The following is a 24,614-nucleotide window of genomic DNA, read 5'->3' as shown; positions in this document are numbered from 1 at the left end:
CACATTCAACCAACTAACAAGTGTAAACTCCTCAGGCACTATGCAGCCTTAACATGGACTCACAGGCAGTCCCCTGGGGCATTCTGAACTATCTTGCCACCCAGGCAAGCTTGACACTGTGATAGATGGTCATTTTACACCAAAGATCACAAAATATTCAGGGTACTCCAAGTCCCAAAGGACCAGTCACTTACCCCAGGTCAATTTGCATCTTAGATCTCACACCACAGACAACACTTGTAGACAAACCTCTAGTAAATTAATTAAAGGTTTATTAACAGACGCCATGTCAACACCACCACTTATGTCAGCAAAACTAATGTCACTCAGAGGCGTGAAAAAACGCTCCCCTGAGCAGTGTTTCACCTGCATAAGTGGTAATGTGCACAGCACTGTGTTGGCGGGAGAGCTTCTCCCACCGATATAGCTACCTCCGCTCCTTGGGTATGATTTAATTATGTCGACGTGAGAGCGCTCTCCCGTCGGCATAGAGCAGCTACACGAGAGAACTGACAGCAGCTCAGCTGCCTCAGTACAGCTGTGCCACTGTAAGGTCTCTAGTGTAGACAAAGCCTAAGAAAAAGAAATGAGAGTTATTTATGTGGTTGAAACAGGTAAACATACACACACACACGAGTTGCAGTCTTAGGTTTCAGATGGTGGTAGAATGCTGAAATATGCCATCTCTTTAAGTCCTTTAGGGCTAACTCAGGTTAATCCTGGGGATCTCTTGCTTATGTTTAGGAATCTTTGCCTCTTAGAGTCTGAACTGCATAAAAATTAACTCTAATTCCTTCTGGCCAGGAATTTTTGTCCCCATCTGTCTTGAGGCCAAGATGATAGGACGAGTGCTTCGGCATGTCCCCCTCTTCATGGTTGTGTTGAGAGCAATCAACAAAGTTCTTGCTCTTTAATGGCTTAGAATGGCCCATTTGGATTCAGTAGGTACTCCTGATGGGACAGAGATAGCCCCTCCTCATGGGTGGAAACCAGTATTTCACTTGGTGATGTTTCTTTCTTGGCTGGATTTACAGTTTCAGAGAGCACATTTGTACGTTACAGAACAAACACTTCAATATTACCTTACTGCATGGATTAGAGATATTATAAGTGAGATTAATGGACGCAGCAACTTACAAGTATTTCATAAAGTCTAAACACATTGGTACAAGTCTAATACCTATTTTAGCAATACTAACACATAGGTGAGTCAGACTGGTTTCCAGCTACACATTTGATCGTGTTCACTTGAGGCTTTGGGACCTTGGCATGAGCAGACATCTGGTCTACCAGTGTAACAAATAACAACAAATGATATAGGTCCTTTTGCATAATGGAAGTAATTAATAATTTTTGGAATGTATCTTGATATCAAGTAAACTGATGGAACTTGCCTCAATCCCGACAAATCAATAACATCTTGGTCTGAAAAGTTGGAAAACCTGGGCTGTCTTTGGGATGACAGTTGCTAAGCGAGTGTTTCATAACTAATGAACACAAAAATCTTAAGCTAAAATACAAACAAGCAATTCTCTGTGGGGGTTTTTTAAGCTTCCTGGCAGTACTATTAGTAGAGGAATTGTTGATCCTCTAGAAAATACCAATGGCCAATCTCCTACCACAATCCTGCCAGCCTGCCTAACATGTCACCTTCAATATTTCATGCCCCCAGATCAGTTTCCTGCAGCCCGATCTGCTTATAATAGATCCTTCAAAGATAAAACTTCTGTTTTGCTTTAAGAAACTGCACCAGGTGTTTAGATAAGTCAAGGTTAAAGGTCATCTTGATTTTATAGACAGCAGTGTTCACTTCAGCATCTCAGGGTCTGAGAATCTGTGGATTGTCTGGATGGTGACATGACACTTATCTGCTACCCGACTGCAAGCTGCATTAGCTTATATCTAGAATCGGTTTCCAGGACCACAGCTTTTGTCCCCAGCACCTTATGCCTATTGATGCTGAAGTAAAGATGACTAAATGCAGATGTGAAAGATACCTACTGCTTACTTAATCAGTGATGCAAGGTGAATTTAGTTTTTTGAGGATACATTTTAAACAGAATAACACAAGAGCAAATGATGATTAATCATCTATGATGACATTAACCCCAGTTTGGAGGGTCTATTTGAGCCTTTCATGTGGGCCCTAGTTGGGGGTAGAGGGCTTGGCATGAGTGCTCTGCACTGCGGTGAATTTTTCACCTATCATACCTACTAGAAAAATTCTTTACTAAACTAAAATAGATGAGTGTGTGTGACAGCAGGTACCGTGAATCCTAGTGGCATTATGTCCTTACATTAAAGGATACTGCATCCCACAGTAGTTAGAGCCTGATTCTCATCTTACTTAACCAATGGAGATCAGAAGTAACCGCAATGAAGTCAATTGTTACACCAGTGTAAAAGATCTGTGCAAGTGTGATCAGAACCAACCCTTACTGTTGTATTCCTGTGGCAATATGCTGGGTTAGATTTTTACTGTCAAGTATTATTTTTAAAAAATCATAGTCCTTGATTTTCTAGCTATAATCCTGTATGGCTTCTATGTCAAGTCTGTAGCAGGGACTAATCAAAATGATTTTCCCTTTTCCTCTGCATTGCAGGAGCATCAGCGTACGTTACTGAGATAAAACTGTTTGTTTTCATTATGTTTCACACACCTATAAGTCATTTGCTTTGTTATCTGAGCAGCGTAGATTATGATAAAGCAGAAATCTGGCAATATTAGCACTATACAGTAGGTATGATGAACATATATTGTTTGCAAAGCAAACGTTTCCTTTATGAGTAGCTGACAGAAAAGCCAGGGAATGGGCTTCCTAGAGTTACCTGCAAGTATTGTGAATGGCACATAAGTACTCTTTATGGATATTTTCTGTCAGTAAACATGCTGTAGTTACATTGAAGAGCTGGCAGATGTTAGAGATACACAGCCAATGTATAAATTATATTGTTAAAAAATGATTTTTTTAAAGTTTGAAACTTAGTTCTGTTTGCAAATCACTCTTATATTTGAACACTAAAGCTACCTATTTGGTCATGCGAATTTCCTTGAAAATACATTATACTCCATTTGTGCCTTCCCAGGTCCTCTGTTCCCAAAGAAACAGTACACCACAGCTTATCAGTTACACCATAGAACACAGCTTCGCTTAACACACAGCACTTAGATTTGTTTATTGAGAAAGCAAGTATAAGTTTCTGTAACAAAGAACAGGGATTCAATTATAGCAAGTTGAAATGTTGGAAACGAAGGGTTACATATAAAATAAAATCATAGCACGCATGCTAGAGCCTAAACTTAACTTCCGAGACATTGTCATTTCATACAGAGCAAAAGGTCACCCAAAATCCTTCCAGCACATTAGAGCCAGGTGTGGCTGTGATCTTCCATTCATGAGGCAAGCACACTGTCATGTTGACTCCTCAGTGGAAAGATCCGGAGTTTGTCTGTGTCTCTGCAGTTGTAGTCCAAAAATCCATTGTCTTCACTTGCAAACAGGATAATCCTTGCTGCGTCTGTTTTCCTGTCTAGGATCTACCCTGGAGACTTTGCAGTCACTTGATAAGCATTTTGCTCAGACCATAAAATTAGGCGTGACACATACAATAATCAATGTACATGTAGACGGATAGATAAACATCTTCTGCCTGAAAAAAATCTGTTTCTCACCTTTTGGTGACCAGTCCCAAGTCACAGACCTTAAGGACATAATTATCAATGTAGATATACATAACTCTTTTAATATTATCCATACATAAGATTCACAATTATTATGAGGACCAGTGTGACACAGGCTTTCAGTAGAGACCTATGTGACACTCACTGGCAAAATAGTATGTAGATACCAGACCAATGGGATCCCGGTAACCCTTATGCATCCCTATGCCATCTGCCATTTGGAACCAACAGGTCCCGGGTTCACAGTGCCCTTCCTGGTTTTGGTGCTTGAGTACAGAGATATAACCATGCTCCAGCAATGATCTAGGAAGACTATAAGCAGAGCTGTGTTCGTTTTTTTTTTCCTTCCCCTGCTTTGTGGCCCCTGGGAACTGCAGTGATTAGATCAATTTTCCATTTTGTCTATCTATCACTTCCCTCTTGGCTCAAGTACAGTAGCTTGGATTCAGAGTAGCAGCCGTGTTAGTCTGTATTCGCAAAAAGAAAAGGAGTACTTGTGGCACCTTAGAGACTAATAAATTTATTTGAGCATAAGCTTTCGTGAGCTACAGCTCACTTCATCGGATGTGATTTATTTTCCCTCACTACTAGTACTGCACATCTGCCACTTCCCTACGGGGCATAATGTGAGTTTGGAATTTGGCCCTTGTCTTTATACATTTCAGACATGTCTACACTAGACAAAAAGCTTGAGGTAAGGTACTTTGTCCTTCATGTCAAGTTGCTCATAAGTCTGTGAAGATTGGACCCCACACCAAATCTGAATCTGCTGAGACATTCAGAAGTGCCACCAGAAGCCAGATTGCTCTTCTGGAGAAGCAGAAATCTGTGAGAACATCCGCTGATGTCCTAATTCCTCCCTTTTTTTAGCTGCAGGAGTTTTTAGGGCATTTGCAAGTATCAACCCAATCTCCACAGGAGGCCTTAAGATATTGGGGAGTGGGGGGAAGGGGCGGAGAACAGCCACAAGGGGCATGGCCCTGGCAGGTGGCAGCACAGTAAAGTATATGAACACGCATAGATGTGGCACTAAGCACATCAACCTATGTATTTTTGAGGGCAACAAGTATTTTTTTCTATTTAAAATGGCACAACAGGTATTTATAAACCATATTTCTGTCTGTAAACTGTAGCCCCCTCACCCCAGCAGTTTGCATCAGTGACATTATTACATTGAGAAATGTAGTACAATATCACTGAAACGAGCTGAGGTGACTTATCATCCAGGAACATTAACAGATGTGGACTTTTTTCTGAACATAAGAAAAAGTAAAAGACAAAAGAATAATTCTATGAGCATATGATTTGCCAAACACACTCCTATCTGTGGTCCAAAAGCAGTTATAGTAGGTGCCAGAATGCTGGCTGGCAGAAGGCCCATCCAGAGCTTCCCTGAACCCCCTTATGAGCACAAATAAACCACTCAGATGGGTTATATTTAGGGGTCATTCCCAGGTCAGGGTTATAGTTCTGTATCTGTACAGATTAATGCCTCACCCCTATGCCTTGCTCCAGAAGGAAAGTAGGAATATGATGGGCTGAGCTTTGCAGATAAAGAGAGAAAGTGGAAGCCTTTTATGTACTTCGATTTTCCCACTACAACTATCCCAGGCCCAAGGATATTACACAATTTATAGAAAACTATTTTGATAAAATATTAAAGCAGGTCTCAATATAAACCCTGCACTCTCAGATCATGGAAGTAAAACCACAGACCTCTGACAATGTCCTCCATGTTTTCTGGTACAAAGCACCTGTAGAGCAATCTCTCTCCAGGCTTGGGGGAAGGCTGGGACTGCAGTGGAAAGATTTTGCCAGCACTCCTTTTACAGTGTATGAAGTTTCTGGTATGAGCCTATGCACAATGCTCTGCCAGAATTCAACCCAAAAGCTTTTTTGTTAAGATCTTTGTATAACATTTCTAAGCCTGGCCACTGATAGACAGAAGTTGGGTCATGGAATCAGTACTTGTTTCTTCCCCTAGAAATCATAATTAACAAGTCAAGTAATAAATCTGCCGAATTGACCAGGTGATAGTTTGTGTTGGTGTGCTGTAAAATAATTTTGAGCTGTCAAGCTCCTTCCTCATTTTAAAATAAATTATTGAAATTCCATGGCTGTGGAGGCGAAGTGCTTTTTTCATTAAAAGGGAATGCCTCCTTCCACAGTGAATACCCAAAGGTTACTCTCACTGGTATGCACTAACACAGTTACATTACAAAGACAGCATGTGAACTATAGGATTATTTTTATTGTTATAACATACCCTCTAACCTCATTAAGAAATACATGCTTCTGCATTATTTATTTCCTACTAATTTCCTCGCTTCCCCTCTCTCTGTTTTTGTCCTTTAGCAGATATGCTGGCCTTTATTTCATACCACCAGTGGTACATTGATCAATGATAGCAGTGATTTTCATATGTAAAGATGCAAGAAACCTCCCTGAGTTCATAACCTGCACTGTTTTTCTCACCAGTGCACCATACCTGTAATTCCATGCCGATGAGCAAGTTGATACTTCCCTTTATTTTCTAATTGGAATTAAATGTTATTCAACTATATGTCTCCCTTTATCAATGTAAATAATTTTGTAAACAAGGAATATGGATGTGTCTGTCATTCTAGGTATTTAAAATAGCAAGTGTTTGTGATTTCTTTTAAATGAAGCCATTAATGATCTGCTGCTGTGAGGTGCTGTTCTTCCTCAACTCCCACTGACTTCAGCAGGGGCTGAGGGTGCTCAGCGCCCAGAAGAATCAGTCTGCATAGAGCCAAGTAGAATTTTCGTTCTTAGATTCCGGGGATACCACTGAAACTTATATGTGAACATTTTTTTAAAAAGCGATTGTTAGCTCAGTAGTGTTTTGGCCACCGGCACTCATGATGGCTGGTAGCTAAACCTCTTCTTGATTCAGATTCATGGGGGAAAATGTAATGCTAGGAACCATGAGGCCTCCTTCAGGAAGAGCCTGTAAAGAAAAACATATGGTTTGTCCCTTACAGACCATACAGAGTTATTTAAAACTTTGTGTAGTTGCTAATCTAGGACGTGATTGTCACTGCTGTTCCTTAGACATGCAGGGGAGTGAGAGGGGTCAAGACCCTCCTTACTCCCTACTCAGCTGTGTTCAGATTGCGACTGACCATGATGGGAGAGAGCAGGGGCTACTTACCTGTTATTCCGGTCTGCAGATAAATGGGCAGGGAGGGTACAGGGAATGAAAGCCCACCTACTCCACCCCATCTACTCCCTGAATCCACCATGATGTTAGTCTTGCCATGGTGGATTTTTGTTTGATAAATTGCAGCATAATCTAGGGTCATGTTAACAGTCCTTAGCTTCATAAAAACAAGATTTGCAGCTTTCAAGTTTGTTTTTCTCAAACTACATGAAGCTTTGCTCCAAGAAGTATGCTGATGGAAATAATCCCTGATTAATTAATCATCCCTAATTAATCTCTCTATAGTTGTTGGATCACAGCTGGAAAGCCCGAAGGATCAGGGAAAATACTATTAAAAGTAAACTGATTTTATTGTAATAAATTTCAATTAAATGAAGAATAATCTAATATGCTTTCATCTGTTATAGGGTGAACCAGGTTTCATTGGTCCACAGGGAGAACCTGGATTACCAGGGTTACCAGGAACAAAGGTAAGTTTAGCTTCTCCCACACACTCGTCCATATTATATTGGATTCTTTTGTGTTAATGACCAAAAAAAAGTTAGTGAAGTTGAGGGTCTATAATCAGTCATTTAAGGATGAAAATCCTTATAAGAATGTGGTACTTGTAAAAAAAAAACTGCCAAAAAGTTTAGAGTTCAGGTTAAAACTTTAAAGTATGCCCCAAATTTGGAAATATTAAAATTAATGCTTTGGGTACCCAGGTTACTTTAAATTGGCCTGCAGCGTGCCCTGAGAAAACCAGAAAGTCAGAGTACTTAATCATTCATAGCCGTCTCAAGCTCCTTAGCTGCCTTAGTCAACGTAGCCTCTCTAAAGCTACCAAATGCCTAAATTAGGCCATGAGAGCCAACATGCCAGGATGGACAATCTATCTTAATAACTATTAAGAAATGGACTCCAAGCAATGAACCTTTGATCCTGTGCACTAGATCTTGAATATATAAATCCATTAATAAAAACATTGTTCTTCCTCTCTCCTTCTGTCTGTTCTTTTGCAACTGAGTGGGAAATAAAGTTAAAAGAATTTTTGAAGTCTTGTGGACTCACCAATTGAGAGCCAAATTTAGTGAACCTATTGTCCCATTCACTTCAGATTTGGAAGAAAAAAACAGAACTCCAGACCAATTCTGAAGCCAGCTTTCCATTTTTAAAATGTATGTGTTTTAAGGTAATGCTGGAGAATGCAAAACAAGCTTTGAATGGAAAGTTTCAATCTTAACTATGGAGTGGTGCTGTTTCTGTCCTTTTCTACGAGAGGACATGATTTATTCCTAGGCTTCTAGAGTCCCTAATTGCTTCATTAGCCATCCCCACCCCTTAAATGCAGACCCCAACTCAGTATTCTACACCTGTATTACTTCTAGATGTGACTACTACAATGAACTTTACCTTGGGCGAAGTGTGAAAAGCACTCCACAGCTCTCACTTGTGCAGAATACAGCTGCTCACCTAACCAGGGTGAGCCAGCAAAAGTGATTTGTTTGCTACACCGGCTGCCAATAGGCTCCTAAAAAGCCACCTCTTCATTTCTTACCCATCACATGACCTACACTCATTTAGATCACTGGAACTAACTCACCCCAGGATTGTGAGAAGGGAAGTAAGAGGCAGCACTACTTTAACTTTGCTCCCTTCGGTCTGTCTTATTCTGGTCTTTTGTTACATACTGTTTCTCAGATAATACAGTCTTGTTCAACAGAAAATGACTCAGATTAAGTTACAGAAAACATCCACTTCTGCTTTCAGGAATGCTGTAAATTTACCTAGGAAAAATGTTCTCCATCTCATTATAGCTCTCAGATGAGCTTGAAAGTACATCCTATTTAGTTTTTCTGAACTGACTTTGTTCTATACTAAAGGCTGCCTGTGGTTTGTGATGCGTACATACATGTGTGTTGTAATCTTTGACAGGGTGAAAGAGGAGAAGCAGGGCCTCCTGGAAAGGGTGAGCGAGGTGAACCTGGAGTTCCTGGGCCAAAGGTCAGCCTGATTTAACACTGGCATTTCAATAATTGCTTCAAATAACCAGAACAAAACTTTGCAAATGAGCTTTAAAGGAGAACAAGGTAAATTCATCCCTGTACACTGCTACTAGTCAGGCAGCTAGCCTCTGCCACCATGGCTATACTGCTATTTTTAGTGTGTTAGATCAATCACAGCTAGTGTGTGGACATCTGCCTGAGCTGGAAATTATATCTCCTGCTGCAGTGTAGACATACCTACAGTTTAGTCCAGAAGTCAGTGGTAGGATAAGGTTCAGAACTGCAGAATTAGGCCCTTAGTGGAATCCATTATTTGGACTGAAGGAAACAGATCCTCAGATGGTATAAATTGTGATGGAGCTATGGCAATTGACAAAAGATGAAGCTCTGCCCTGATGTGTCTATAAGCACCATAGTTTGAGCTTTTTGAACACTGTGACCTTTCAAGTTCAGAGAAAATCCATTTTGCTTCTTGTTTTCTAATTTTGTAAGAAAAAATAAAGAAATAATCCTCAATACATTTTAATATCTTCCGAGCATTTTCTACTGGATTGGTGATTGAGTTTTCTACTCTTAGCATATCTTTAAATGGTAGTCCGGCTTCTCTGTCAGGTAGATTTTTATTCATCTATACTTCCTGGGAAAACTGTTGTGGTAACACTTTGTTTTAGCAGTACTATCCTGTAAACACTTAGCGGGTCTATTAACCTCTCAGTTCTTGGTGGGCCTAGCAGTACAGTTGGCACCCCCTGCAAGGCAAAATTATTTGTGCCAGCCGTCTGCAAGAATCAGTAAGAGAATAGTTGGTGGAATTCCTGTGGAAGAAGGGAACCGACAGTGTGAGCGCATTGATACTAATTCATTATTCTGGGTGCTAAACTAGATGGATTCATGAGGTTGTTCATAGAAAATAAAGTGTTTCCACTGCTCTCTACTACTAATAGCCAGAACTAATTTCTCTTTTCCTCTGCTCTTTCCTTTCTCTCTCATTTTTCTTCTGCCCATCTTCTATGTCTTCCTCACGCAGGGGAAATCAGGCGAATCTGGAACTAGAGGCCCAAAGGGGTCAAAGGTCAGTGTCAACTGAATTGCCTCTTTTGGTGTGACATGAAGATTTCCAGGGCAAATTATTAGTAATATCACATCAACTTTGATGTAGAAAGAAATGATAACTGATCCTGCAGTCTTCATACAAGCAAAACTCCCAGGGATTTCACTGGGCTTTTTAACTGTAAGGTCTGCAGAATCAAGTGCTATATATTTTGTACACCATGATTGTGCTCTTTCTTTCTCTGTTGTAACATCTTAAAATGATTAGTCTCTTTTTTGTCTGTTCTCTTTTTTCATGTACCTGCTTTATCTCTCTCTGTTTGATGGTTGTGTTTTAATCCATTTTCTTTGGGATTGGAGGAAAAAGCTGTTAAAATTGGTACTTTCTACTTTTTGCTGATCCAATAGCCATTGAAAAGTATTTGATTTAAATATAATTTCTTATTGTTATTCTGCTGATGTTTTGTAGGGGGGTTCGTGGATGTTTATTTTGAATCTTGGGCAATGAGATGTACCGGGCTTGGGTCTCTCAGATTTGTCTTCTAGATAGTTGAAAAACTACCAAGGACCTTGGCAAAAAGTTAAAGCTTCAATACCATAGTGTATACAAAATCAGTGAAAGTAAAAATTTTCAATGGATTTGCAATATTTTTTGCAAAATCTTACTAGTGTCTGCCAGTTTATACTATGGGGTCCACACAAAATAAAACTGGAATATTTATTCTTTTGTTTAATCAAATGACTTTGAGAGAACAAAGCTGTGCTGAGAATCATTTCTATATTGCTTGCAATGTCAACCCTCAATTGGCAGTATATCTCCATTTGGCAAAACACATAAGCACACAATTAAAGTTAAGTAAGTGCTTCAGTCCCATTGACTTCACAAAGTTAAGCATATGCTCATAGTGAATAATAAAATATAAAAAGTGGTTCACAGAACCAAGGTGGTGTAAACAACAATTAAATACTCCTGATTTCTTTTCCTCCTTGTGCTGAGGAACTTGGTCTCCATTGGAACATTATTCACAGAATAATGTGGTTTATTAGGTCTTGTCTACACTACAGAGTTAGGTCAATGTAACTATGGAAGTGTCTACGCTTAATTTTTGCTCCCACTGATGTAACTCGCCTGCCACACCAACTTAATAACACCACTTCCACAAGCAGTGTGGAGTCAAGGTCAATGTAATTAGATCACACAGCGTGAGTGTAGAACACATTGTTTCCGTTGGCTGTTACTGGCTTTCAGGAGCCATCCCACAATCAAAACAGGCACTCCTGTTGAGGACGTGCACCGCCGACACAAGAAGCAAAGTGTAGACACGCGCAGGGAATGTAATTACTGTGGCAGCTGTATGCTGACGTAAGTTAGGTCAACTTTACTTTGTAGTGTAGACCTGGCCTTAGTGCCTGATCCTATACCAAGTCAATGGAATTTTCACCACTAAATTCAGTGTGTGCAGGATGATCTTAGTAGCACTTTTCACCCATAGGTTGTCAGCATTGACTTTTACAAAAGGGAGCCCTTGGGAGGGGCGGGAGGTTGATAAAGGTGTTAGCTTGTCAAAAGAGAGAGAGAGAGAGAGAGAGAGATGATAAGCACTATTTCTGAGACCTCCATCATTGTAGTATCTGATCACCTCCCTGATATTCTGGTCGGTATCCACACAACATCGCAATGAGATAGAGAAGTATTATTTTTGTTCCCCTTTCAGAGAAAGGCCACCGAGGCACAGCTGACCAGTTTTCAAAGGTTTTGAGGCACCTAAAGATGCAGAAAGGTGCACAGTGGGATTTTCAAAAGTGCCTGAGCAGATTAGTCACCTAATTCCCAATGGGACTTAGTCACCTGAGCACTTTTGAAAATCTATCGAGGGACCCATCTGCATTTTTAGGCATCTAAATACCTTTGGAAATCTGGCCCAGAGGGGCTACGTGACTGCCCAGAGTTACACAGGAACCGTGTGGAAGAACAGGGAAATGAACTCAGATTTTTAAGCAATACGCCAGTGCCCTAGCCACATGTCCACCAGTCCTCTCCTGCTGCAGAGAAGATGACATGGGATATAGAGCCAGATGGCAGAAATGTTAGTATCTCCTCCCACTATGCACCTCTCTTTTTTTCTCATATGCACCCTTCTCGTATCATCAGTGAATTAATAATCCTTGTCCATACCAGAATTGCAAAAGCAAGTATAGATCCAAACAGGAGTAAGAGTAGCAGTATTTAATTGAATTTACTGACACTACTGACAAACAAGAAAGCTTGTTGTGAAAGTGACCATGAATGTGAAATAAGTCCCAAGCACTAGATTTCAGGTTATGAAGACAAGGTTCACTCACAGAGTTTGCCCTTATGGATAAAGTTTTCTCCACCCCTCTGAGCTTATTAGTGACAGCCAGGAGGAAAAAGATGAGTGAGATGATAAAGATCTTTATTCCATCTGGGATACTAGGGCAAAGAAATCATTACATGTTGACAACGATGATGTGGTGGTAAGAGAGGCAGTGGCTGAGGAAAGAAGTTCTGCAACCCCAATGGGAATAATGAGCACAGAAAGAAATGCATGTGTGGTTTGAAAAATCCCTTTTGAAGAAGTTGTGTGGCAATTGCTGAGGGTATGTCTACACAGCAGTTAAACACACGTGGCTGGTCCATGTCAGCTGACTCAGGCTCACAGGGCTTGGGCTGTGGGGCTGTAAAATTGCATTGTCGAAATTTGGACACTGGGACTCTGTGAGGGGAGAGGGTCCCAAACATCTACACCATAATTTTACAGCCCTGCAGCTCAAGCCCTGTGAGCCTGAGTCAGCAACACAGACCAGCCACAAGTGTTTAATTGCTGTGTAGACATACCCTGAGTGACTTACCCCTTGAGCTTTCTTGTAAAGCTTCTGATAGTGGGGTATCCATGCTATCAAGAATGGGGAAGTTGTTTAAATGACTGAATTTGCAGTCTGCCTTTTATTTGATCCTTTGTTATTTCCAAAGCAACCCCGGTAATGCATTATATAGTAAATGCTACATACAAAGAGCCGAACTCTGTTCTCAGTTGCAACAGTCTCAATCCTTACGTTCCACTGACTTCAGTGGAATTATCCCTATGTAACTAAAACCCATATTCTATTGGTTTATAAACCCAGGTCAAGTTTTTTTGTTTTGTTTTTTAAAATAAAGTATATGCTCAACTTGGACAGTAATAAAAATATTTAAACTACCAACAATAAAAACTATTGGACGGATTGTTTATATTTTTTTGCTTACGAATATTACTTTTCCATAGGGTCATCCTGGAGACAAAGGTGATTCAGGAGCAATAGGTCCTAGGGTAAGTGTACTTCATTTTAACCTGTCCAATGGGAATCTCAATTGTTACACGCAGGCCACGTCAACAGCTACAGGTGAAAGTGAGTTAGCACCAGCTATGGTTAAACATGATTGTTGCTGACATAGGTGTGGCATGAAGAGGGTTTCTAACAGGAGTTCAGTGTCAACAGGGAAATCTATATTATAAATCATACTCTAGATGCCTAGAAGATCAGTAATATCTTTTACTGGACCAACTTCTGTTGGTGAGAGAGGCAAGTTTTTGAGCTCTGTGTGAGCTCACCCACCTTGTCACTCTAGTATCCTGGAATCGACACAGCTACAACACTGCATAGAAGATGAGTCAGCCTTCAATGCTGTTTGGCAAATATGTGCTCTGCTGTGGCAATCACTTGATTTCCAGGTGAAGTTTAAAGTGTTGGTATGGATCTAGCCTATAAAATCCCTAAATTGTCTGGATCCCACCTTTCTGGAAGATCCCCTCTCCCCCAGACTTTCTCTAAGGAAGGGAGAGAGTCGATTGGGAAGCTGCCTGAGAGGATAGCGGGATTCTGGATTGGACGATGATGTTTGAGATTTGCAAAATTTCATAGATGGGATGTGGTTTTTACTTGAATGATCCAAGAGAGTAGGCCTGACACAGCACCTTCTTTCAGTGTTTTATCTAAATAGTTTTATATATCGGTGTTACTGTTTGGAGCACAATTCACTGTGTTATGATTTACTCATTCATATTCATGTTTTTTAAAATGTTTGTTCCTCTTAAAACAACCTTTGGCTTTAGACTAACTTTTGCAGTCTGTGATTTATTGAAAATGCTATAAAATGATAAAATGTACTGTACCAAGATCTACAAAAAAGTTCAGGGAACAAATGTGAATGAATAAATAGTGCAAGTGTCAGAAAACAACCCTTCTCTACAGTACGTCATGGAAACCGTACAGAAAACATGCTTACGATAATTGTGTTTAAATAACATTGTTGCTAGCACAGACTCAGCTGCAATGTGAAAGAGGCTTGGGTCAATATTTCTTTTCATAGAATGAGTTTCATGCTTCTGAAAACCTCTTTAATTAAAATATAAAAATATGAGAAAGAAACTAATGAGTTATGGGGCCCAAATGGAGACACAAGATTCAGATCTAAACTTTGCTTCTGGTTCTAATCTCTATCGTGGGCCAACCAAAACCTGGATCTTAGCAACCCTGAACTTTTCAGCTCAGGGAGATCTTTCAAACAAATGCTGATTATAGAATGAAACAGTCTCAGACAGACTAAGAGAGACTAGGATAGAACAATCAGTCACTAAGAGTTTGTGTGCTTGATTCAAATAATGTAGTGTTTGGGGGATATGTTACAGGGCCCGCCTGGACAAAAGGGAGATCAAGGTGCAACAGAGATAATTGACTACAATGGCAATATCCATGAAGCTCTGCAGGTATGTGAGCATAAAGAAGCTCAAATAATTAAATACTGAAAGAACAACTCTTTGGCATAATTATACTTTTGTTTTGCACAGGACATGAAATTACTCCACCATAGTATCTTAAAGATTTGCTGGAAATATTAATTAGGAATCTCTTGTGCTTGGAAGCTAGATTTTCTTGCTGGTGTTAGACAAAGAGTTTCCTTGATGCAGTGGTGAGGGAATTAGCTGTATATATTCCTTGGACTGTATTGACATCATCTGATGAGGACAGAACTGATTCATTGCTGGCTCCACAGCTTTTAGTGCTGAATTCATCTAATAAACCACTTACACAGATCCCACAGAAGTGTCTGCTTTTCAGTTCAAGTAGAATAATATTGACCGTCTCTCTTTGTCTTTTTCTTTTTCTTCTCCTCCTCCTCCTCTTACTCTTTCCACAAAATGTAAAGAGCAGAAACTTTGAGGTTTGGAAACCAACTCACTTGACTCCATTAGCAAGCTGTGGATTCAATCAGCATCTTGAATTAGGATCCTTAGCAGTAAATATATTAAATAGACTTAAGCATTGGCCACCTTATTTACTCAGCCCTAGAAAAATAAGTGTTTTACAAAAAGGGTGAGTGAATGTTCACATGAAAGCCAAGTGTACCAGGGTGACTTGCAAGCTATGAGAACAGTATTTGGTGGTCTTGCTAACTACCAGTTCAGTCCTATGAGATGGAAGCACTCACCCGCAATTTTCATTGTGCCAAATTCTTGGAGGTTCTGGGACTTTTAACTTAAATAGGAGTTTGTAGGAATTTTCAGTGTTCAGTGGGTTCTCAGTACCTCTCAGAATGTAAGTAGAAGTTGACAGAGTTCACAGGATCCAGTCCCTCTGTCTGAATGAATTTTTATACAATTTGGGAAGACATCATAAAGAAGCCTGGAGGACTCAGACCAATTTACAGTTGTTCGAGTTCGTGCCTCCCATTGCTTTTCATGTGTCACTGGAAAATGAGACATCTTAGTCCATCAACACAGAAAACGATGATATAGAAATTATCACCACAGTTCAAGCAAGAACCCTGCAGAGTTTATGTATCTTTGACTTAGAGGACCAGACACAAAATACATAAGTGAGTCTCTCTTTGGGTCTGCTCCTAGTCCTCACAGAGACAAAAGCGAATAGCTGAAGTGGAAATTTTACCTTTGGAGGAACTGCAGGATCAGGTGCTTTACGTATTAAAATTTTAAATATATAGTTAGAAATGAACATTGAAAATTAAATTAAATATGTAGCTAGAAATGAATGTGAAAACTGTAAATTACTGCATTTGGTATAATTAATTTAGTTATTTGTCCTGTAAATTAGCAGAACTGAATTTTTCTTCCATTTTAAAATTCTTTAAATACTTCCATATATAGGGTGAATGCAAATGCACTACCATATAAAATGCCATCTGCTAGAGATTTTGGTTCCAAAGTTAGCTTGTGTTGATATGATTCTAGTTTTATAAAAAAAATGTTCTATTGTGCAATTCTCTATAAAATAGTGTATGATTATATGCCTATTAAACTGAATAAGACTAAATCTTACATTTAGATAGACACATTAGATGTATAAACATCTTTGCTGACACATAGTAAAAGCATTTTCATGACTAAATACTGCCTACCTTATTTGTGCAAGTGGTCACATTGCTGTCAATGAAAAAACCTGTATGAGTAAATTAAACAGAGTTCAGCCCTGACTATGTTTAAACAATACAACCAAGTAATTTTGTATTGCCTTTTGAGAATTTTCACTACTTTTTGTTTTATTCTATCTTCTTTGAAACACAAAAAATTACCAATCTAACTATTTTCCCTTTTTCCATTATGAAAATACTGATCTGGCCCTCCTCCAAATGTTTTAAATGGAGCTGAAGTTAAGATGGCTGATATTGTGGATCAGCAACTTGGTTTGTGTACCGTTATTACTACCTGCATCACAGCTCTGGGAATTGTATTTGTTAATGACACAGAACCAGCAGAGACCTCAAAATATTGGGCAAAATAACAGCTCTTAGAACAGGAGAGGTGTGGAAGATTAATATATAGCTATGTATAGGAGCCAAAAGTTTTCCCCCATCAAATTCTACTGTTGTTAAGGTACATCTTATTTGGACCTGAAAATTTTATAGCCAGAGCCTGTAGTCTTCACTTATATAAAACTCCCATGTAAGATACAGATCTCCCAGACACAGCACAGATTCTGTGAAGTTCATTATTAAACAAGTGAAATATTTTATTTCAGTATTCACATCTGATAACATTGTCTTTTGTTAATATATTTTGCCAACAGAGGATTACCACCCTAACTGTCACGGTAATTCTTACTGCATGACTTATTGTGCTTTGTAGCTATTTTATTCTGTGTAGTTGCATGTTCATAATTCAGCTGATTTAGGATGTATCTTCATTCATCTGTTGTTGACCCTGTTCATCATCATGTATGTGTCTGTTCGCTACATTTTTCCTTACAATGAACATATTGTTGAAAACTAGGGCCAGATTCTTTTCCTATCGAATAATGACAAAACTCCATTGATAGAAGTGCAAGACAGATTAGACATGTAAGGTTCTTAGTGTTGCTGTCTCTGTGCACCAGATCCTTCATTTGCTCTGTTCTCAAATCTCTCATTAATTTAAATGGGCGTTCTGAATGTGCAAGAAGTGTAGGATTGGGCACCAGTTAACTTTCTGTTGTCAGCCTTATTTTTCAGGGTAGACAGTTCAGTTATTTTAAATCATATTGGGTGAAAACTTTACACAGGAGTTCACCTTCCCCCCTCCCCCTAAAAAGTAGCCTATTTCAGTTTATAAGCAGGAATATAGGAGAGGGATTTAGTGTGAGGATTTCTCCTTCTCTTTCTTGTCAGACACTATTAAAAGAACTTGTCATATGAAATACTGAAATTTTTCCAGTACCTACAGCTCACGTCCTGCAGAGTGCTGAGTATTTTCTGTGCCCTGCACTCTCACTGACTCCCACTGGAGGTTTATACACATTGGGCCAGAGTTTTTGACTTCACTAGAAACTTAGGGGACCCAGTGGATCACAGGACACACTTAGAATTTTGCAGAATTAGGCTCCAAAGGAGCTGCAGATTTGATCAAATTAATTTATTCCCTTTTTTGTTTAATTGTTTATCTCTAACGTTTTCATTAGGCCTGTTTTGCCATCTTTGTAAGTGTTGTTATAATAGTGATGGAATTTGTGTGTTTTTAATGCATCCCCCCATTGTGCAGCTTTTCAGAACAGTAAGCAATCATATAGGCTGTTTCTGCTACAGTTGCTAGACAAAAGGGGATGAGTTAATGACTCATGACCTCATCCCACAAAGCACTGAACATGCTCAAAGACGCTCAGCACCTTTCGGGAGATGGTCAGTACCTTGTAGAAATAGGCAGTAACAGACCTGATCCCAGGTCCATTGCAGTCAGTAGGAGTTTGTCCATTGATTTCAGTAGGCTCTGATGCCAGCTTTACATTTTTCGTACTTTGGGATTCAGTCTTGTTCCCACTGAAATCAATGGAAGCTTTGCCATTGCCATCAATAGGAGCAGCAGCCCCTTCATAAGTTCAAAACCATAACCATGCAATGTTATTTTAACACAGGTTTTTGTGACTCCATATTGTCTGTTGAGAGTTGTCATAAATTAACAACGTGTTTGTAGCTGGTGTTGGTTCTTCCCGTGTTAATAAAGTTTTCTTAAAAAGACTGGTTGTGTTATTAACAATGGTGACGTTCACACTTACGTGTATCCGATATGTTCTGCAAGAACTTAGATGGTTCAAAGCTAACAGATTTTTCTGTTTCTGTGTCTAGGGTCCACCAGGGCCACCCGGACCTCAAGGAGCACAAGGACCAAAGGTGATCTTTCTTAGTTAACACATCCTCTTATAAAAGTCCAGGAATTCACTAGCAGAGCTGGGTGAAATTTTTTGACTGAAACTTTTTTCCGGTGAAAAATCTAGATTGGATGACACTGTAACATTTTGCAAATGCATGTTGATTTTACCGAATTGTTTTGGTCAGAAAAGAAGCTAAACAAAATTCTATAAAAATTGAAATGTTTCATTTTGAGATTTTCTAAATGAAATGTTTCAACTTTTTTATTCAAATTACTTTTCCTCTCAAAATTTCCTTTAATTTTTTTAATGAAAAAAATGCTCAAAAATGAAACAAAACGTTTTATTTAATCCAAAATGATTTTTTCCAATTTTTCAAAATTGCCAGTGAACCAAAAAATGTTATATGTACAGTCCAATTTTCTGCTTATTTATTTGCTTACATACGTGGTTCATTTATATATAAAATATAGTGTATAGACGAGCATATACACTTGAAATATTACATGATGGGACTAATATCATGATATGCATCTTAGTTAGTATAAAATGTTTATTTCAATATATGTACACTTTTGGTTGGGTGTTGTGCATGGATGCCCAACAGAAAATCACCCATGCTCAGCCGATGTGGTGCAGTGCTGGTGTTCCCTCCCAACTCTGCATTGAGGTTGCTCTGTAGGCCTTCTGCTGTGGACAAGGGTCCCAAGGTATGGCCTAGTGTTCAGGGAGGGTGATCCACATACTTTTAGAAGTAGCTACTTCACCAGACAATGGCTCCCATGCACACAGCAACATCTAGATTGTTCACACTCTTGGCTGGCAGGAATAATCTGCACTGGGGGCTGTACATGGAAGTGCTTGCCAAAATATGGGGACAGATTAATGCAGCTTTTATATCATATATATGCACCAGAAAGAGAAAAACACTGATTCCTGCAGCATGCTATACTGCTGCTCCAAAAAGGAACAGCATATTCTACTCCCCTGACTTGCCATCAAGATCAATATGTGCACAGGGTGCCAGGAGACTGGCTGCAACCCCAAGCCAACTGATCCCATCTCTTTGGTGCTGTGGAGCATTATCAGGCCAACACCATATATGGCATTCAAGACAACTAAGACTATATTCTGCCTTGTATTTGCAGGGAAATACAAGAGTGGAGGAAGTTCCCTCTTCCACTCCAGTAAACCCACACAAAATAGAACAGAGTCTAGCTGTCTGTTTCTCTGTCTACATGTATTTTTCATATAGAAGATGTCTTATTAGCTAACATTTATTAATTGCAATTCAAAATTTGGTTAAATTCGAATAGTCTCTATATTTTCTGTATGATGATGCACACATTAAAGTGCAGCATATAGGAGCTGTATGCTATGCATTTTCCAAATGGGGCTCTGTTTATACAATCTAAATCATGAATTGCTTACACTTACAAAGGGGTTGTTTTTTTTTAAAGCAGAATATGTTGAGTGAACAGTGGATCCTCCCGAAGCTGGTGCAGGATAGCTAACTGATTAAATAAGAGATAATTATTGTAGTTCTTAAGAGCTTATCATATAATGTATCCTCCAGAATATCCTGTTTGGATAGCAGCAAACTCTCTCAGTGATTATGAGCTCTCGTGAAGAGTAAATACTCTCTTGTGCAGCCCACACTGGAAACAATGCCATTTGTTTTAAATTTATGATGCATCCCATCCCATGATATCATGGGAAAATGCATTATTTTTGGTTTATCAAAAATTGTTCTTGCATTTAAAGGTTTTTCACCAAATGCCAGTATAGATGTAAGTGAGTCAATGCAAGCATTTGTGAGAAAATACTGTCTTTCTGGTTTTCACAAACTGGTGAGGGACAGTATATGTGAGGGCATAGAAAGACATTTCAGTAGGATCTGTGTAGCCTACAGAGTCTCTGCAGCTCCCAGTCAGGGGTGGGTTTCTGAAACTCTGGGGCTACAGTTGAAGAACGTGGCTTCCTTGTCAAAGAGGATACTTTCCCCCACAGAAATAGCCAAGGTAAACCAGAATTCAGCCTTAAAGAGGTTGGAACCAAAGATCCGACCCCAACTCCCCTATATGTCATCTCCTCCCTTGGGAATGACATTCAGGAATCAGGGCATCTTCCCACATTCTACTGGGGCAGGGAGGCTCTTCCCTGGTTTACTGACACAATCAAATTAGCCAGGCAAGAAAATGTAAAGGGTCTGAGTCGTCCATATTTATTCACCCAGGCTGTCTACAACATTGTTGAGCATCCTAAACCACTGATCATGAGCTTAATCTTATGTTCATTGATGTGAATGACAAACTCCCATTTGACTTTAATGGTGCAGAGTGGGTGTTTTTGGGGAGGATGGTGGAATTTTTCTCCTGTGTAAGTCAGCCAGTGTGCAGTCAATTTATACCCCTTTCTGGGCCTTACACAATCTAGTTGGCAGGGCCCATTGTAAGTATTCTGTGTATGTAGATACTGTAGCAGATAAACTTCCACAACATATTTAACAAGATGACATGACTCTCTCCTATTCTCTGCAGTGTAATATGCAGCTACGTCATTCATTGTGCTGTCGTGCACTGCTAAGGTGTGGGGTTTGGGGTATTACTGACCAACATAATTTACTTAGCACAGCATAATCTCTCCAATAATTGGAGTAATAAGGGAAGATAACGCAATTCCACCTTGTGTCTTACAGGGTGAACCAGGATCCCAAGGAACTCCAGGAGCTGAAGGGGAGCAGGTACATCATGAGTACATCACCTAGGGCCAGACCCTATGAACAATTATGGCTTTTTTTTAGAAATAATGTTATTGTACATTGTGGAAGGGGTGGGCTTTAGAATTCATAGTCACATGACATGGCCATATGTGACACATGCAGTGACTATGCAGTGACGTAATAATAAATTCATACCTATCAGAGGCAAAAAGTCACTCTATGTTTTACTGGTTTATCCTTGAACAAATCCAGGATTTTATTGACATGTGAGCATTGTATAAGTCATTTTCATGACAAAGATATGATTTTTCAGGGTCCTAAAGGCTCAAAGGGGGACGTGGGTGAGTCTGGCATGCCAGGAGAAAAGGGAGGAATTGGACTCCCAGGCTTACCAGTAAGTTTGCAAAATCAATTTAATTTAGCTGAAAGCTAATTTGGGTTTTTTAATGATATCTTCCACTTTTGGTAATTCTTAAGTGTTTGTACGTTTCAGAAGTAGCAGAAAACATAAAATGAAAGTGTTAGTAGTTCCATTTCTAGACTAGGAGGAGGCATGAATAATAGACCAAAAGTTGTTTGCCAGAACTTTTCATTCTATTTATGGGCAAATAAAATGTGGAAAGATGTAGATTAACTGGTATGCTGAACAAATTTATTTGTCCATTGTAAGAGTCATCAATCACAGCAGTGCTTTGACAAAAATAAATGTGGTAACATTCAGGAGAAATGAGCTGCTTGATTACACAAGAAATAGCTTGATACCGGGAATCTCAGTGGCTGACTCATATTCTTGAAGGAGAGAAAGTCTATTTTTGTGTTTATAGAAGGATTTTAAATCTATATAATATATGCTATGTATATTTGTTTGGGGGGGTGTATGTGAGTGTGTGTGTATATATATGTATATATATACATACAGATACTAGGGCTGTCAAGCGATTAAAAAAATTAATCGTGATTAATCACGTAATAAATCGTACTTAAACAGTAATAGAATACCATTTATTTAAATATTTTTGGATGTTTTCAATATATTTGAAAATGTAGATTTCAATTACAACATAGAATAAAAAGTGTACAGTGCTCACTTTATATTTATTTTTGATTACAAGTATTCGCACTGTAAAAAAACAAAAGAAATAGTATTTTTCAATTCACTTAATACAAGTACTGCAGTGCAATCTCTTTATCATGAAAGTTGCACTTACAAATATAGAATGAGGTACAAAAAACTTGCATTCAAAAATAAAACAGTGTAAAATTTTAGAGTCTGCAGTCCACTCAGTCCTACTTCTTATTCAGCCAATTGCTAAGACAAACAAGTTTGTTTACATTTTCAGGAGACAACGCTGCCCGCTTCTTGTTTAATGCTTCAACCACCATTCCAGGGGACATGCATCAATACTGATGATGGGTTCTGCTCAATAACAATCCAAAGCTGTACGGTCTGACACATGTTCATTTTCATCATCTAAGTCAGATGCCACCAGCAGAAGGTTGATTTTCTTTTTTGGTGGTTCGGGTTCTGTAGTTTCCACATCGGAGTGTTGCTTTTTTAAGACTTCTGAAAGCATGCTCCACACCCTGTCCTGATCAGATTTTGGAAGGCACTTCAGATTCTTAAGCCTTGGTCCAGTTAGAAATCTCACATTGGTACCTTCTTTGCCTTTTCTGAAATCTACCGTGAAAGTGTTCTTAAAATGAACATGTACTGGGTCATCATCTGAGAATGCTATAACATGAAATATATGCAGAATGCAGGTAAAACAGAGCAGGGGACATACAATTCTCCCCCAAGGAGTTCAGTGACAAATTTAATTAACACATTTTTTTAATGAGTGTCATCATCATGGAAGCATGTCCTCTGGAATGGTGGCCAAAGCAGGAAGGGCCACACGATTGTTTAGCATATCTGGCATGTAAATATCTTGCAATGCCAGCTACAAAAGTGCCATGCGAACACCTGTTCTCACTTTCTGGTGACATTGTAAATAAGAAGAGGGCAGCATTATCTCCTGTAAATGTAAACAAACTTGCTTGTCTTAGCTATTGGCTGAACAAGAAATAGGACTGAGTGGACTTGTAGGCTCTGAAGTTTTCCATTGTTTTGTTTTTGAGTGCAGTTATATAACAAAAAATATCTACATTTGTAAGTTTCGCTTTCAAGACAAAGAGATTGCACTAAGTACTTGTATGAGGTGAATTGAAAAATACTATTTCTTTTATCATTTTTAGAGTGCAAATATTTATAATAAAAAATAATACACACTTTGATTTCAATTACAACACTGACTATAATATATATGAAAATGTAGAAAAACATCCAAAATATTTAATAAATTTCAATTGGTAGTCTATTGTTTAACTGTGAATTAAAACTGCGATTAATCATGATTAATTTTTTCGATAATTCATTAATCATGAATAATGAGTGTGTATACACACACACACACACACACACGCCTCCACAATGTATAATGAAATCAGTATAATTACAATACAAAGAACTTTTAATAAACTCCTTGCTGTCTGCTCTATCTATATTTTTAACCATGCATGTTAAAATTAATATTTGTAATTGTTTGATAGTCTAGTGCTTACTGGCTATTATCATGGGTTTTTGCAATAAGCATACATTTATAATACATGGTGTCAAGTATGAAAGTCATGACAGTTAGAGATACAATTCCGTTACAAGCAAAACTTTTATTATGAAAAGCATAAATATTTAATTACAAAAATGTTCTTTTCTCTACAGTGAATTCAATTGTTAATAAGACAGAAATTGTTTAATAACTCTTTATAATGATTTTGTAGGGAGCCAATGGTATGAAAGGAGAAAAAGGAGATGTTGGTTTGCCTGGTCCTCAAGGTCCTTCTGTAAGTCTTGCCATGCTATTGTGATGTGCTCATTATTGTAGCAGTGGTTCTCCACCTTTTCATTCTGAGGGACACTTCATATGAGAGAAAGAGGGACCTTCATGGATGATCTCTCCTACCAACCCCAAAAGTTTCCTACTTTGGGGTTTTTTAAATGTTTCACTCTATGATCAACCGCGGTGGGCAAGGGAGACCACTGATGGACAATAATTTGAGAATCACTGCTCTATACAGACTTCTGGAAAGCAGGTCACTAGTTTACTAACTTAGCCCTATACTATGTTTTAAAAACTATATAAGAATCCAGACCCCCTACATAAGTCATTGACAAAACTCCCATTGGCTTCACTGAGAATAGAAACCATCCCTTCTTGTGTTGAATCATAGAGAGATAAGACAGAGAGATAAGATTGATGGGAATTTCTTGTCTCAGCAATCTGTTTATCTATCTGTCAGCCTTGTACAGTGAGTACCAGA

The 24,614-nt window shown here is 38.9% G+C and overlaps 1 protein-coding gene across 1 annotated transcript in view; it reads left to right on the top strand.

Moving 5' to 3' along the window:
• COL25A1 (collagen type XXV alpha 1 chain) overlaps nt 1-24,614 on the top strand; it is a 162,861-nt gene that overhangs the window by 99,192 nt on the left and 39,055 nt on the right. The window contains exons 15-24 of the mRNA XM_074950733.1: nt 7,274-7,336; nt 8,781-8,849; nt 9,879-9,923; nt 13,186-13,230; nt 14,590-14,667; nt 16,985-17,008; nt 18,513-18,557; nt 21,234-21,278; nt 21,571-21,651; nt 24,075-24,137. Coding sequence (XP_074806834.1) covers nt 7,274-7,336; nt 8,781-8,849; nt 9,879-9,923; nt 13,186-13,230; nt 14,590-14,667; nt 16,985-17,008; nt 18,513-18,557; nt 21,234-21,278; nt 21,571-21,651; nt 24,075-24,137 — 558 coding nt within the window. The remainder of the gene's footprint in view (nt 1-7,273; nt 7,337-8,780; nt 8,850-9,878; nt 9,924-13,185; nt 13,231-14,589; nt 14,668-16,984; nt 17,009-18,512; nt 18,558-21,233; nt 21,279-21,570; nt 21,652-24,074; nt 24,138-24,614) is intronic.

The sequence above is a fragment of the Natator depressus genome, chromosome 4, assembly GCF_965152275.1.
Source record: "Natator depressus isolate rNatDep1 chromosome 4, rNatDep2.hap1, whole genome shotgun sequence".
Lineage (NCBI taxonomy): Eukaryota > Metazoa > Chordata > Testudines > Cheloniidae > Natator > Natator depressus.
The sequence above is the reverse complement of the archived record's forward strand: the minus strand, read 5'-3'. Positions and strand labels throughout refer to the sequence as shown.